Raw genomic sequence first — 16,733 nt, 5'->3', positions numbered from 1 at the left:
CGTAACTCCGTATCCACCTATAGTTTCGAATCCATTCTTCTGGTCATCTAGCTAGATATCTTTCCTTCTCTTTCCAGTTAGTTCGATCCACGTCATCACGGGAACAAAAATGGCCTTCTCTCTTCTTCCTTCATCCCTTCTTGTGGCAGCCTTCATGTTCTCGACGCTCACTCTGCTTCTTTCGCTGGATGGCGTACGTGCACAACAAACTGGCATAACCAGGCACTACAGATTTGACGTATGTTCTTATATACAAGTTACATTAAACCATATATCTATCTATATATATAGATATTCCTTTCTTCTGAAATGAAACATATTTGCAGATAAGAATGGCCAATGTGACACGGCTGTGCCATACGAAGAGCATTGTGACGGTCACTGGGCAGTTCCCAGGTCCCAAGATCGTTGCTAGAGAAGGAGATAGAGTTGTGGTTAAGGTGGTTAACCACGTTCAGTATAATGTCACTTTACACTGGTACGTCTGCTAAAGGAACTTCGTTTTCCCATTACGCTTATAGTCAAGGGGTTTGAGTGCACCAACGAGTGTTTAGTCTCCTTTTTTTTTTTTTTTTCTGCATGACGTTTTTTTAACAATAACATGAATGTTTTGCGAACCAAATGATGTGCGGAACGAGCAGGCATGGTGTTCGCCAGCTGAGGAGTGGATGGGCGGACGGTCCGGCGTATGTGACCCAATGCCCCATACGGAGAGGGCAGAGCTACGTGTATAACTTCACCATCGTAGCCCAGCGAGGGACGCTCTTCTGGCACGCCCACATCTCGTGGCTGAGGGCCACCCTCTACGGGCCCATCATCATCCTCCCTGCCCGCGGCGTCCCTTACCCCTTCTCCAAACCCTATAAAGAAGTCCCCATCGTCTTCGGTACATGCATATATGTTTTAGTTGTTACAATCTCTTAACTTCAGGTTGTCTTTGATTAGAAGCTTAGTAACATATATGGAGAATTAAAAAAAAATTGTAATATTTGTAGGGGAATGGTGGAACGCTGACACGGAGGCCGTCATTAGCCAGGCTCTTCAGACGGGTGGTGGTCCTAATGTCTCCGATGCCTACACCATCAATGGGCTTCCTGGTCCCCTGTACAACTGCTCGGCTAAAGGTACCATATTAAAGTTATGTATCCTGATTTACCAAACAAAAAAAAAAGTTATATATCCTGGAGTTTTTTTTTGTAGTTTTTAGGCAAAGTAATAGCAAATTAATGGTGGGTGCTGATGTATGGTAGATACATTCAAGCTGAAAGTGAAGCCCGGAAAGACGTACCTACTCCGTATGATCAATGCTGCACTCAACGACGAGCTCTTCTTCAGCATCGCGAACCACACCCTCACCATCGTTGATGTTGATGCTGTTTACGTGAAGCCCTTCGACACCGACACCCTCATCCTAGCACCAGGTCAAACCACCAACGTCCTCCTTCGTTCCAAGCCCAGCTTCCCCCATGCCACCTTCCTCATGGCTGCAAGGCCCTATGCCACCGGATCCGGCACATTCGACAACTCGACGGTGTCCGGCTTTCTTGAGTACCAAGATCCCAGGACTTCCTCCACAGCTAGCTTTAATAAGAAGCTCCCACTCTTCAAACCAAGCCTCCCATCTCTGAACGACACGGCGTTTGTCGCAAACTTCACCAGCAGATTACGGAGTCTGGCAACCGCTCAGTTTCCGGCCAAGGTACCACGGACTGTGGAGAGGCAATTCTTCTTCACCGTGGGGCTTGGCACGAGCCCGTGCCCGAAGAACCAGACTTGCCAAGGGCCCAACGGCACCAAGTTCGCCGCGACCGTAAGCAATATATCCTTCGCGATGCCGACCACAGCTCTCCTCCAGGCCCACTTCTTTGGGCAGTCCAAGCGCGTTTACTCCCCGGACTTCCCTTACAGCCCTCTAATCCCATTCAACTACACGGGGAGCCCTCCCAACAACACACTGGTGAGCAATGGGACTAAGTTGATGGTGCTTCCGTACAACACCACCGTGGAGCTGGTGATGCAGGACACCAGCATTCTAGGGGCGGAGAGCCACCCGTTGCACCTCCACGGCTTCAACTTCTTCGTCGTCGGGCAAGGCTTCGGCAACTACAATCCGGCAAAGGACCCGGCCAGGTTCAACCTGGTGGACCCGGTGGAAAGGAACACTGTCGGGGTGCCCGCCGGTGGGTGGGTCGCCATCCGATTCCGTGCCGATAACCCCGGTGAGTGTACAACTAACTGCATGTAGAAATGCCTGCTCGAGCTAGGCCATGCCATATCCCTTATACCTCGATCAATGGTTAGCTTTAACTATGAATATTGAGCTGTGTTTTTTGGGGCCCATGCAGGTGTGTGGTTCATGCATTGCCACCTGGAGGTCCACACGAGCTGGGGTCTGAAGATGGCGTGGTTGGTCTTGGATGGGAGCCTTCCCAACCAAAAGCTGCCACCGCCGCCATCAGATCTTCCCAATTGTTGAATGGTCCGGAGGCGTTTGGTGGTTGGACCGGCTCCAGTTTTTTCAATTTTTTGCGGATACTTGCTAACGGTCGGAAGTGAATAATTTTTTTGGTGGCTAATTAGTTTTGTAATCGCTCTTACGAATGATGTGGCAACACGATAGACTTTTCTTGATTTTGTTCGTTATTTTATGATGCTAACTTTCATGACAGACACGAAAGACTAGAATAAAGTTAGATTGGGATGAATAGAAATTTTAAAATGCATACAAATTGGAATTTTTAGATGAAAGCCTGATATTATAATTTATTATTTAATACGACTAAAATATAATCATATAAATAAGTTATATAAAAATATTATTTATTTATCTATTTATTTATTATGTTTAATTAAGTGTGGATAGCTTACACTCGGTGCTAAATTGGATTAGGACCTAGTTTTAGTTAGATCGAAGCTTCATCCCAAATTTATCCAATTTGAATTCAAAATTTCCAATTTAAGCAAACTTAAACTTATAGGACTTTATTATAATAGTCGATGATAAACATGCTTGTATTTGCCTTGAGACAGTGCAATACAAATTACACTCCTACTTTATATTCAGATAAAAAAATTAAAATAATAATTTGTTAAGAGACAAAATGGGTTTGCACATTCACAAATCTATAGTTAAAAAAATAAATTGGCGGGCGTATAAAACCCAAATCATTATTTTTCATCAGAAAAACCTAACTTGTTAAAATATTAAAAAAATAGTTTTTCAAGAAAAAAAAGTAAAGCCGGATTTATAATAAAACTTTAAAAGAAACAAATAAACGGATAAAATTATTGTCGCTAGGATATCCGTGATAAATAGCAATTACTTATTAAAACAGGACCGGAGCGCTGGCCTCTGTGCTAGCTGTCCGTCTACCGCATTGCCACGGCAAGGCCACCGGGCAAGCAACCCCTATTTCCCTCCCTCCCATTTGGCCTCATCTCCCCCTCTTCCCCTCCTCCCACCGTCGCCTTCTGGCAAAAAGGTGGAGACGCCGTCGTGTAACGGCGTCGGCGCCTCCGCCACCTGGCAGCCCCGATGGCTTTTTCCTCCAACGCCCCTCGGTAGACGACGACGCCGACGAGGGCGCCCTTATACCCTCCTCTCCCCCGCCCTAACCCTAGATCCAAGAAGATCAAGAGCGGATCCCTAGCCTCATCCAGATCGATCCAGAGGGGAGAGGAGGGACGACATCGCCATCGGCATCGAGATCGAGATCGACATGAGCCGCCAGGGATACATCACGCTTCCCATCTTTGTTGTGCTCGCAACCGTGGCCTTCCTCTACTACTCGACCGTCTTCTTGGTGATCGATGAGTGGATGGGGCTCCGGACCGCGGCGGGGCTGGGGAACGCCGTGGTCTTTACCTTCCTTACCCTAATGGCGGTGGGGAACTACTGCATCGCCGTATTCAGGGATCCGGGCCGCGTGCCTCCGTCGTTCATGCCCGACGTGGAGGAAGCAGAAAATCCGATCCACGAAATCAAGAGGAAGGTACGAATGCTGATGATATTACTCGAATAGGACTCGTTTGTTCTTGACATTATTTGCCCGTGTCCTGGTTAAAATTGAGTTTCTTTGATGGATTTGTGCTTAATTAAGGTACAGAATGATGCCTTTTTGGGTAATTTAGAAGATCTATTCTTAGTTTGGTGAGAAAATTGTGTTTTTTTTCTGGTTTATAGATAGAGTTTGAGTTTTGCACTTTAAGGGATTTTGCGTGTGTTGGTGTAGTTCTGTGTGATCATCAGGCAGAAGGGCGAGGGATTGTGCGTGATCGGTGTATTTCTCTGTGATCATTAGACGAAAAGGTGCCATTTTCTTTTGTTAGGGTTATTGATTGAAAGAAACTGTTATTGAAGACCTTATTGATCCATCTGAATTGCAGTTTTTGGTGGTTGGGAGCTTTGCGTGTTACCATTTGAGTTGCGTGATGTTTCTCTGACCTGATTCAGTAATTCAGCAACTACCTTTTGGTAGATGGGAATTGCTGTTTTGGGTAATTGAGAGATCTGCATTTACCATTTTATTTTGCACGAGATAAAGGGACATTTATATCCTTGTGGAACTAAAACTCAAATCTGTTTTTGATGGCACTCATGCTTTGTCAGCAGAAGTGTTTTCACTCCAGAAAATGATATAATACCTCTTAAAAGTAGAATAGATTTACTAAGAATGAATGATTGGATGAAATGATGCTAACACTTCAGATGCCTTATAGGTGCATGCATGCAACAATTGAAATTGAGATCACGAGCACCAAAACAACATATGGTCTATTTAAAATAATTGATCAAACAGTAGTTGATGATATGGATCTCCAAGTTGTTTAGATTTAGGAGTGGTGGAAGAATATAGTTATTTTTCAGTTGCATTAAATTTTCTTTCCTTTTGTTATGTTTAAAAAACTTCTGTTTTAGAATTGCCTCCCTAAGTTTTAACTACTTATATCTGGCATCAGCTGAATGCTCTTTCTCCATTTTCTTGTTATGTTACACCTAGTTTGTCCATGGTTCATCTTCTTTTATGAATAATCTATTCTTCTAGTGTTTGATTGAACCCTTTTTCCTCAAAAGGGAAAGACCTTGTTGTGCTTTTCTTATTCTAAGTTGGAGGAACATAATTGGCAAGGGTAGTAACCCTTATTGTCCCTTCCTGGTCGCAGTAGCCAGAATATTTGAAAATTTTGTGCATATGCCTGAATCAGTATCGGTAGAGAATTTTTAAGGTGTTCCATCTGGATAGAACAATAAAAATTACTTAGATCTGGATATCTGCTTTCTTTCCAGCCACTTCACACCTTTACTGGAAATCATGTTATTACACATTCCAGCCACTGCTCAAACTTCTAATGCAAAAGTTTGAGGAAAAGTTCACGAGATACGGACTGGCAGGATATTAACCATTTTCTGTTCCCTTTTCTTTATTTTGTATTACTTTTTTCTTCCTCTCTCATTTTTTGTTTCTGTTTTGGCTTTTCTATTGTTTGCTCTCTGCTTTGTTTTTTCTTGTGTTTTTTCCTAATAAGTGTTTTTCTAATTACTGTTTCCCTTTTTGGTTCTTTTTTTTCTTTAGCTCTCTGTATGCTGCTTTGTTTCTATCTTCTTCTTTCTGTTCTCTGGTTTTTTTGCTATTTTTTTTTTAAATGTTTCTTTCCCATTTTCAGTTTTCTTTTTTTTCTGGATTTCTGATATATGTTTCTTTTCTTTAGTACATCTTGCCTATTCGTATTTTAAATTATTTGTATTCCGTTCTATCATTTAAACACTGTCCTTATGCTCTGTGGTTTGAAATTTACTCTTATTTTTAGGTCTAGCAATTATGACCAACCCCATTTACCCACCTCTAGCCAACCTTTACCTGTTTACCCAACCCAGCACAGCAGAAACCCACCCAGTCAGTTCCTGGGTCATATACAGGTTTGACATACCTGACCTGCCAGCAAATTGGGTTAGGTTTAGGTCATAACCTCTCAACTTGTCAGGTCAATACACCTAAATTGGTTAAATATATGACTTAAAAAGTTAAGGGATACAAGCCATTGGATCAATATCTTATGTCTTTAGTCAATATTGATACAAATTTGAAGATAGGCAACTGGCTGTGGGTTAGCTTGTTGTTGTTGCTTGCCAAATAAGCTTTCTTCTAGCTTGTTGCTTGCAATAGCAACCAAGCAACTTGTAAATAATGCCTAAGGTGCATCTTAAAAGAAAAGACTAAATTTAAGTTCAAACTTTTGCTGCTTCTGAGATAAAAAGCCCAAACCTATATTGTCTTGGGCCGTAGGCCAATAAACAAGTCAAGTCTAGGTTAGCTAGGTTAACCATGGTTGGGCTTGAGCGAGCCATGGTTGACGTGATGGGTGGTTGGCTTGAGTTCAACTCAGGCCCATATGGACTTGATATGGGACTTTGGTCCAAAACTAAACCAGCCAAGCCTCTAACCCATTGCAATGGCTACGTGCGTGAATCTAATAACAATTTGTTTGTGTCGTTTATTTTAGATATCAATATTATTAGTTTCCACTGCATTTATAAATTATTAACTTGCTTTTGAAGGTGAGCCCCTTGTTTGGTAACTAGCTCTTCTATATGAGATCTCAGTGTTTTGAGGGCATTGCTTGCTTTCAACTAAGCTTAAGGAAAGAGCCATCATATACGTAGAGAACACATGATCAAACCAAAGGGATATGCGGGAACTACACTAAGACCTAAGGAATATGTGGGCGATACAATAATTTGGACATACCCAAAAAATTTAAGGCTATAATTAAAACAAAAAGCTTACTATTCAAAGTGGTTGGGAAGAGATTGATTGCTTTGGTATTCTCCCAATTAGAAAGTTCAAAAGGGATGCTAGAGGATATGGCATGTGGTATATAGAATGATACCTCATTTCAAAGTAAGGAGATTTGATGGATTATCATGGATAGGGTTGATTTCCATATACTTAATCACAAGTGCATAGACACTTATTCAAGGTCCGCTGTACCGGTACCGGTCGGCGTACTGGTGGCGGTCCGGACCAGTACGTACCGGTTTCGTATCGATTCCGTACTGGTACGACAGTCGTACCGGCCGGTTTTTCAATGAAAAGCTTCCGATACCGGATCCCACGCTGATCCAGTCCGGAGGATCCGGTATTGGTCCTAGCCAGGACCGGTACGGCATACCCTGCATTTATTCTTTGTGGAACCGTAAAAGCCTGTCTGGATGGTTCAATAATGTATTTGTGTCATCCTCTCTCCAACAATGGAGAGGTATAGAGGCAATCGAACATGGAAAGAGATTTTAAGAAAGCAGAGGAGAAAAGATTCTGATGAAAGTTGGAATGGTGAAAACCTCATCTATTCAATCCCTCAAATTTCTCAATCACCGGATCATGTTTCTTTATCTTTTCTCAATATAGAAGATATTATTCGAGGACATCTAATTGGTGTCCAAATAGGCCTAAGGGTCTATTTGAATGCCACTAGATAAACCTTAAACAACGAATAATTATGAAATGGCATTGTGAGAGAAGAAACCCAAGCATTTAAGGAAGCTCCGAGATTGCCTCATCCAAGAAGATAGGGACACCAAATTCCTTGTAAAAGGTTATTTCTGATCTCCTGAGAGTTAGAGCTTGTATTGAATGGGAGTTTCCTCGATCTGGATAATTTTTTCCCCACTGGAGCTAACTTCTTCCTGCTGCATAGGTTGAAGGCTGGGCCAATAAAGAAATGAAAAGGTGGGCAAGGAAACAAGTTGGCCTTGGTTGAGAAATTCACTAAAGTTAATCATATACTTATTAATTCTTTGAACACCACTACTCTTCTCACTAAGGTTTATAATACAGTTAAAGTCTCCTATAATTAACCAAGGTTCATTCTGTGTTGGCATGATATTGAGGAGCTCAATCCAGAGCTCCTGCTGTTTATCCTTTTGAGGGTACATGTATAAGAAAGTAGCAAACCAGAAAATACCATTATAAGGAATATTCCAGAGATACCTTGTGTGGGCATCCAAATGGGCCCTAAATGATTTTAGTATTTAAGTACTTATTGAGAGACATAGACCAATCAAAACCACATGTTTTATAGATGACATTTCATGAAGAAATTGTAAAAACAATCCTCGAGTTGGACAATAGTATATAAAAATGTGAGAATGGACTATGGGAAGCATGGAATGACATAAGAAGTTGCAATTATGGGGCATATAATACACCGGCAATGCAGAAACCAGGGAACTGCCTGGATGATTTGAATAGCATATGGAGAACTTTTGGCTTATACAAGTCTGGCTATGGGCAAAGCAATCTTAATGGAGACTTGTACATCTAAGATTTCAACAAGCTATAGGCTATTTTAAGTAAGAAACATGTCAAAACTTACTTGCCTTGGACGTAAATCTCATGATAGATTAATGTCACTTTGTTCATCAAATGTACATAATCATGGAGAAATTGGGAACCATGTGAACAAGGATGACCAAAAACCACCTCTCGTGGTGCATGCTTTTGAAGAGCCAAGATGTTGGTATCGGACATCGCACCTTTTTCCATCAGAATTGTACAATAACAATACCAATGATATATACCAAAATTGATAGCTTCCAAAAAATTGAATTAGCACCAATCAGTACGGGTTGATATGGGACCATCGATATCGAATGCTACAGTCGATACATACCATCACAGTTGTTTTGACATCTCGAGACTTGTAACAATGCCGGTTTTGCATTAGAATGGTATGGTCCCAATCATACTATCTTATTCCGTTTGTTTTTGAAGCAATGGAATCATTATATACGGTAATTGCAGCTTTTGGATCAATGGTGTTATTTTGGAGTGCATTTTAAGATCTATTGTCTCTCATGTGTTGGACTTGTTCTCTGACTCACTTAGGGAATAAGGTGTTACACAGTAGTCATCAAATCTCATGATTTGCCAGTCCAGGTGTTGTGGATGCTACATATGGCGACCTACACTTATTTTCTTACTTGACAATGTTATACCAAGAAAAATGAGCATTTCTTAGACTTAATAAATAGTGCTAATAAATAGTGCAAAGATAATAAATTGAAATGAGGCTTGGTCTCATACCCGTCAAGTGCTCGTTCTCCATATATGCTGATTGTTGTCACAATTTCAAGACAATCGAGTGTATTCACAAAAAATGAATAAATTCATCAATTGGTTGGCAAAAACTGCACAAATGAATTGTGGCAAGAGGAGCTAGGCTCGGCACTTTAGAAGGAACCGAAGAAGTTGTATATTGGAACATATAGCACTAGCGTTTTCCTAGTGTGTAATCTATGAACAACCTAATCTTTGGTCTCACGTGACAAATTTTGGAGGTCTTATTCATTAAATACATATGAAATTGGGTTGTTCAAGATGCCATGGCTCGTACTTTTTTGCCTTTTTAAAGTAGTTGGTGTCTATATGCTTGCTCTCTTGATTCACTCTCCCGGCACAACATGGTAAGAGGAATGCTCCTTCTTCAAGCTGATGGTGCAAAAGGTGGTGGTTTAAGTGAGATTGTCACTTTTGCCCAATAAGTCGATGGACCCCTTAAAGCTGTTCATAACTAATGACGAGTATGTTGGTTAATCATATCTTTTGGCATTTTGGGCTCAACAGTAGTTTCATACTCATTGACTTTCAAGAGGTGTTGTTTTCATTTGCCATTATAAAACTCTTGGATTGGGAATAAAAGGTTGCCGAAGCAGATTAAATTAAGCATGAGGTATAAATAGTGAACAATCCGAGCATGTGACTATGCGAGATAAACATACCTACATGTCGATAATTGCATGTTGTCAGTTGGCAAGCAACTTGATAGGTGGACCACAAGATAATGATGGCTCGTTTACCCATTGGCTCTGACAAAAGCATGTTATAACAACACACTTCATCACCATTCATGTCAATGTTGCCCTTCCTCTTTTTTATCTTCTTGCTTCTCAACTCTAAGCAATGTTTTCATTTGTCTTTGTCCCTCAAATGAGCTTTTGGTGAGGCCTTATCAAAAGGTAACGCAAACTAAAAGTGGTTGTTAGACACAGTTTTTTTAGTATCACCGAGGATGCTTGGATGAGAGTATTCCCCATGACAAAGTCTTGTTCATAGTGTTTATTAAGGCATGTTGCTAGTACCACGGAGGATGATGATTTTCTTGATGTTAGTAAGCTCAGCATCAATTAGGCTTGATAGTAGCATGCTACAAGCTAGGCCTAGGGAAGGTGATTGCAAAGTTGAGAATCATGTTGCTGTGACTGTTGAATGGAGAAGGGTGTATAACGTGGATATTTTCCAAATTGAGGCCCATGGTTCTGAAGTCAATTCGATGTGTAGGCCAGGGTGGCTCGGTATGGCTAAAGAAGATCCATCTTGGAAACAATTTGGTGTTAGGTGATAAAGCAGGAAGATAGAAAGCTTAGCAGATGAGGAGGAAAGGAGATAGGTAAGACAAGGCGGAGAGGGAGAAAGAGGTTGAGGACAAAAGTCAGGCTGCATTTTAAGCTTTGTGCTTCCGTCGAATTAGATGTCCTAATTATTGAGCGAGAGACCATGGAAACGACTTATATAGCTAGTTGCCAGCGTTAGCGTCCGAACAACCTTACAATATTTGTGAATGGCTCATATGACTAGATTGTTTCCTTTAAATGAAAATGAAATACATTTGGTCATAAAAAGCACATCATAATGTCTTCAAATATGGTTTGCTTTCGTCATGATGCACATGGGTGTTTACATAATGAGTATTACTCGTACACAACGACATCTTTTTTTTCTCATGTTGCTGAAGAGTAAGTTGGTCAAACCATTTGCTCAGTTGCCCTTAATTGAGGGTGAGATATATAAAAGTCTCATCTCACCCAAGGTTTTTAAAGCATGTCTCTCCAACCATCTTAAATGAACTCCAATACCAAGAAGAATCGAGATATTGGCTGATATTTAGGAAAATATGGAAAGAATTAAAACACTCCAAGATATCAGCTGATATTTAGGAATTATACATTGAAATGCCATCCAATATTATGAAACTAATCTTGACAATTATTTGAAGGCATTGATTCTAATACTGTGTGATTAAAAAAAATCACTTAATATTGTTTCAGAAATTTGAAAAAATTCGGCCAACATATTGATATCTTATTAGTCAATGTTTTGGATAATTGGGTTGGTGGGTTTATATTGATCAATTTCCTTAAATGATATCCAGGTGAAAATGTAAAACTTTAATCTTGCATAAATCTGTCAGGAAAAAAAACGAAAATATGAGAAGACAGATAACTTTTTGGTTGTCGTCATGTCAAGGTAGGGCTAGAGGGTTGCATATATACAGAGCTAGCCTAAATTTGCCCCTTAATTTTAGCCATCCATAGAAGGTAAACCCTCTTATGATTCATCATACAACTATCAATTGAATGCAGTCCATGTCTATAATGGTCAAGAGATATTAGGTGAAAGATCAAAGAAATATATTTGGAACTTATATATAGACATAAAATTTGTGGTTGTTTGAACGGGAACATCCATGAAGGCCATGCCATGTAGTGTTATAGTTGTGCCATGAAAGACCTTGTGTAACCACACTTTGTATTGCATGCCTGTGCTGTTGTGCATAGCAATTGGCTTAAAATCTAGAAATTTAATCAATGGTTAAAAAGAAGGAATGTGTAGAAGGCCTTAGAAAACGTATTTTTCAGGGTAGCATGGGATACTATTCTCACATGCCCAGATAAATTTGGATTCATGGCATGGAAGCTTAATAAGGAAATCATAAATTTCTCTCTTAAGGATACAGGAGGTTAACACATGAAACTTAAACAACGAAAACCAAAACATATAAACGGGAAAGGATCAAGGAAAATAAGGAAAGCTCCGGCAGTTCTTATTTAACAGTTTTTTTTGGATAGAGGGCATTTGTTAATAGTGTTGTCCTCGTTATTAAGTAATAATATATTTGTTCTCATTGCATACCTAAGGCTAGTTGTTTTGGTTATCGAATGACTTTCCCCGATTTCTTCAATAAAATATCTCAATTATTTCATCTACTAATCTAACAGTGTGTTGCAATTGTTCCTTATTCGTCATTGTAGAAGTGGTCGTGATCAAGGTTGTATGGAGAGTTGCTTCAGCTGTCCCACCCAAGCCCTCAAGCAACATAACTGCCTAAGTGCCTAGGATCTTCCAGTGCTTTAGGCGCCCAAGCACCTATTCTCCACTTTTATCTTAGCCTCCTAGGCAGATGTTCGTTTCTTGGTTTAGAAAGGCATCGAGTTTTCAACACACTTTGGGTGGTTCATTGGAGACATACTTGGAAATGTGACTCAAAATAATATTCCTTGTTTGGAAAATATTAGGGAAAGACAATAGCAAATGGGTTCTAATGTTTGGGAAGTGACAAATGGTGAATTAAGGATTTCGATTGTTGGTACGTTTGTAAGATGCATGCAAATGTTTTACATTTTAGATTTAAGCTATTAGGAGTCAACTGGCAATATAGGTGGTGTGCATAACCAGTTAGGGTTAGCCTAATAGATTGGCATCCTCCTGCAGACTTTTGAGTCCCATGAATTTGCACTACCGCAGTAGAACCTAGCCTTGACACATTGACTTCTGGCTTGTCAGCAGAGTCAAAAAAATAGTCAAGATAGGCTGATTTATGTGATGGTCGATGGATCCACCCAACAATTTGCTTGACCTTTAGGGCTGAGGCAATGCAAGCGGGCCTTCTTTCTATCCAGCCCAATGGACCTCATATTACTGGAAGAAAACCAAAGGCATGGATTACTAAAATTGATAATTTAATCTTCTCCCTTTATGGGTCAGGTCATTTGGCTTCAAAAGTTAAAAAGAAAAGAGTTGTAAGAAAAATCTATTTTTGTGCCTGTATCATCAACATAATTACTTGTTGTTTTGATCTTACGTGTACGTCTCAATCTTTTCCACAAGTCTCAATCTTTTCCACAATTTGTTTTTTCTTCCCATGTAATTACCCTTGAATGTTTTTAGGGTAGTAATGCTTTCTAGTTGCATTTCCTTATATACTTGCATTCATAAGGTGTTTCCCACTGTCGTCTTCTATATTAGTTCTCTACTATCTTTCCATACTGGTATCACTGGCTTTTATATGTAAGTCAATATGTCCAATTCACTTTACTAATATGTATGCTTCAGATGTTAGAGGTCCATGTTAATGGCTAGTTAACTTTGCATTTTTCAACTAATCTTAGAAGCCTCCAATTTCTGGTCCTACTTTCTATAGCAATTTGATGGTGCTTTTCATCGCACGTTTGTTGATGCAATTGATCTCCTATTCATCTAATATGCAACTTGCTGGTATGAATTCTTTGCTTCTTTAGGTCATCGAATATTGTCTTGGGATTAACAAGTAATTGCTAACCTTGCTTGATAATTGGCATGTTTTGTGATACCATTTTTATAGGTGCAATTCTGCAACTTATATTTTTGACCTTTACAGTTTTGCTTGGGTTTACTACAGGCAATTTGGTGATCTGTCTTATTTTATCATTTATTTTGATGAAAGCAACGTTTTAGGGTATTTTAACTTTTGTAGGCTAATTGTATGCATTGATCTTCATAACATGAGAAAACCTTATTCTATTATTAGCCGCTAATTCTCTCATATGTTTTTATCCCGTTGTTACCTTAATAACTCAGGGTGGAGATCTGAGATTTTGCCAGAAATGTTCTCACTATAAGCCTCCCCGTACGCATCACTGTCGTGTTTGCAAAAGATGTGTTTTGAGAATGGTATGTATGATGATTTGTATTCTCTTTTTTCAGAAAACTACTCTGCATATTTATTATGGCCCCTTGATGCCTGCAGGATCACCACTGTGTTTGGATAAACAATTGCGTAGGACATGAAAACTATAAGGTCTTCATTATTTTTGTGCTGTATGGTGTGATTGCCTGCATCCACTCAATGGTATACTTAAGTTACATCTAGTTAATTAGTGACGTGGAGGTTTATCATGTGGCAGAAAAGGATTTACAATATTATTTCAGGTTCTTTTTGTTGGAAATTTTATTCATGATGCACAGAAGGATCAGCCGCAGAGTAGTTACTCTAATAAAACAACATGTGTGAGTAACTTTCCTCTAAAAGAAAAAAAGAAGAAGATGACTCACTTTGATAGCATCATTCCTCAAGTCTGATTTTGACTTTCAGACATTTATCAACTTGACAGATCATTGGTGGAGCTTTACTGTTTCCCTTAACTCTGGCGTTAAGCGTCCTATTGGGTTGGCAGATTTACCTTATTTTGCAGAACAAGACCACAATTGAGGTTTGAGAAAATTTTCCACAATTAGCTTAGTACTTGATTTTAGAATATTTAGAAAACTTTGCTGTCTTCTTTTTTGGCAGTACCATGAAGGAGTCAGAGCCATGTGGCTGGAAGAAAAAGTAGGAAATATGTATAGACATCCATATGACCTTGGTGTCTATGAAAACCTTGTTTCAGTAAGAATAGTTTCTCTCTCTCCTCTTATCTTTCTTGTGTGTGTATCACTCATGCTTTTGTAATTTATGACCTGTGAATTACCGAGGACTAAGACAATTATTTTTTTGTTGTGGTAAATCTTGACTCTCTTTCTCAAGGTTGAGTTTGAGGTGGTGTTTGTTCAGTGAATCTATCCAGTCAAAACCAAAATGTTGCCACATCTGTTTTTCATATTACAAAATGATGATAAAACTTGTCTTTAGATAAAGTCCTACCATGGCATGACAATCAATAATCCCATGAAGCTATGTTTTGTGGGTTGAACAATTTAATGCAGTTCTCCTCGCATACCCTTAAAACTTGTCTTCACAACTCCCCTTTGCATCCTGACATTAATTTCCAATATCTTGCCGAAACTTCCTTTTGTAAAGATGTCAGTCATTATAAACTTCCTTGCTTCTCTAGTATGTTGGTAATCTTTGTTTTAGCAATTCTCTTGTTGATTCACTATAGTTTGTTTTATATTGCAAGTCAGAGAGTTGATAATAGTCGGAGTAAGTTGTAGGTTTCGATATAAAGATTCATATTTAAGTTATTGTTAACTGCTTGTGCTCCTGTAACACAACATTCATCTGAAACCATCTTTGTCCTTGCTTTCCCGAAGTCATCACCATGAAGACAAACCTTTTCAAAAGTGAAATGTCTGTCAGATGTCTGTTGGTATGGTGATAGCATAGACATTTTTCACTCGTATTAATCCCTGCTTGTCCTATCTTGGATATGTTCTATTGCTACTTTCAAGGTCAACATTATTTCAATCATATACTTTTGTTATTGTTGCTTAGCATCTACTTTATTTTATGGTTCTGTGAAGTTTACATTGGAGAAGAGGACGGTCACTCTTATGTGGATCTTTTCTAACTAAGATGTTGTGCACGCTAGATGACTTCTTTCCTTGTTTCTTTCACTCTTTAAACATTAAGGGTTCTGCTTCACTACAACTGCACTTGCTCTCAGTTCAGGCTAGTTAGCTTTCAAGGCATTTTGTATTTTGAGCTATAAGTTTATCATGGTTCCAATTGAAGGCTTAATTTTAAAGGGTAGCCATTGGTTGGTCCTTAAATCATGTGTCTTCTTTAAAGTGCGCAACACAAGTTTGTTTCATGTTTGACTGTTTATATATATGAGCTCAGGGGAGATCATGCACCTGGATATCTGATATCTGGTCATTACGCTATTGATTAACTTCAAATCAATTTTTCCTGCAGGTACTAGGGCCTAACATCTTTTGTTGGTTATGCCCTGTATCAAAGTTCAAAGGCTCTGGTCTCCGATTTCCCACTGCATTTGACCTTCCAATATCTACAACACTAACTTGACGTATCAGGTGGCAAAGATGAGAGTAATTTGTTTATAGAAGATGGAAACCATGTAAATTTTTGTGGTTGAGCCTCGCTTGGGAGTGGCAATTACAATCGTGAAGTGCTTGCCCTACGTTTTTGGTCTGACACGAGGGCTTCAAGTTACTTCTGTGGGCTGCTTATAAACTACAGGAAGGGTAAGCAGATGGAGTGCCCTTTGCAGGGGGGGGTATCCTAGGGTCTGTAAGTCTATGTTGTTAATAAACTATAATGGTCCGGTGAAATCTATTGGGAAGTTATGTGCCTGCCTTCAGGTGATTTATTTTGATATGGAACCTCGTAAGCCCCACCATGCTACGCTGCTCACGGAGGTAACCAAGAGATGCAGGCCTTAGGATATAACATTCTCGTTCTGGCACGCGATATCGCTGTATTAATATATTAAACACTTTGGCAGGCAGCATTACCAGTGGATGACACAGGGAAGTAGAGAGAGGACAGACAATTGGACAAGCAACACACCTAGTTCTCCGTGGAATCACATATATCATAAGTAGAGCGGGACTCGGTGTTTACACTTCTGATAGGCCATCTCTACCTGGGAGCGTGGGAGGATTGAAATGCTTTTCAAGAGTTTGCAGAAACAATTAACACCCAAAATTTTAATACAACGTTTTCCATTCAAAATATTTTTCGCGTCCCTTATACGGCTCTTACCATTTGGTATAAATGCGCACACATTTTTCACTTAGCCAAGAGATCTCCCATCTCGTACCGCATCTCTTTGATCATTGTTTTCCTTGGGTCGCTGGCATCGGAACGGCTACGAATTTCCTGATGTCACAGAGAAGCGAATTTTAGCTGGAGAGGCCTTACCTTGATCACCTATCTCTAGCTCCGAGCTTGAAACC

At 39.7% G+C, this 16,733-nt stretch overlaps 2 protein-coding genes across 3 annotated transcripts; both read left to right on the top strand.

The window, feature by feature from the left end:
• Positions 1-2,642, top strand: LOC103698702 (laccase-17-like). Its single transcript, XM_008780742.4, has 6 exons — positions 1-238; positions 327-478; positions 642-886; positions 996-1,124; positions 1,251-2,219; positions 2,346-2,642. The coding sequence occupies exons 1-6, from the start codon at positions 110-112 to the stop codon at positions 2,474-2,476; spliced, it is 1,755 nt and encodes a 584-aa protein (XP_008778964.2). The 5' UTR covers positions 1-109; the 3' UTR covers positions 2,477-2,642.
• Positions 2,643-3,344: 702 nt separating this feature from the next.
• Positions 3,345-16,509, top strand: LOC103698701 (probable protein S-acyltransferase 16). Of its 2 annotated transcripts, XR_005511246.1 has the most exons (8): positions 3,345-3,992; positions 13,674-13,766; positions 13,843-13,944; positions 14,025-14,102; positions 14,207-14,305; positions 14,386-14,481; positions 15,730-16,193; positions 16,280-16,509. XR_005511246.1 is itself a non-coding variant. In XM_039125051.1 (7 exons), exons 1-7 carry the CDS (start codon positions 3,720-3,722, stop codon positions 15,838-15,840), a joined length of 852 nt encoding a protein of 283 aa, XP_038980979.1. In that variant the 5' UTR covers positions 3,345-3,719; the 3' UTR covers positions 15,841-16,509. The 2 variants fall into 2 exon arrangements, 1 of the variants encoding a protein (XP_038980979.1); XM_039125051.1 differs by having other exon boundaries at positions 15,730-16,509.
• Positions 16,510-16,733: the final 224 nt, after the last annotated feature.

This window comes from Phoenix dactylifera, chromosome 3 (assembly GCF_009389715.1).
Source record: "Phoenix dactylifera cultivar Barhee BC4 chromosome 3, palm_55x_up_171113_PBpolish2nd_filt_p, whole genome shotgun sequence".
NCBI lineage: Eukaryota > Viridiplantae > Streptophyta > Magnoliopsida > Arecales > Arecaceae > Phoenix > Phoenix dactylifera.
This window is presented reverse-complemented; position numbering and strand designations above follow the sequence as displayed.

Coding starts and splice junctions, on each gene's coding strand:
- LOC103698702 (XM_008780742.4), top strand. CDS start 110: ATGGCCTTCTCTCTTCTTCCTTCATCCCTTCTTGTGGCAGCCTTCATG. Junction 887..995: donor AGAAGTCCCCATCGTCTTCG/GTACATGCATAT, acceptor TAATATTTGTAG/GGGAATGGTGGAACGCTGAC. Junction 2,220..2,345: donor ATTCCGTGCCGATAACCCCG/GTGAGTGTACAA, acceptor GGGCCCATGCAG/GTGTGTGGTTCATGCATTGC.
- LOC103698701 (XM_039125051.1), top strand. CDS start 3,720: ATGAGCCGCCAGGGATACATCACGCTTCCCATCTTTGTTGTGCTCGCA. Junction 13,767..13,842: donor AAAGATGTGTTTTGAGAATG/GTATGTATGATG, acceptor TGATGCCTGCAG/GATCACCACTGTGTTTGGAT. Junction 13,945..14,024: donor TTGCCTGCATCCACTCAATG/GTATACTTAAGT, acceptor ATATTATTTCAG/GTTCTTTTTGTTGGAAATTT.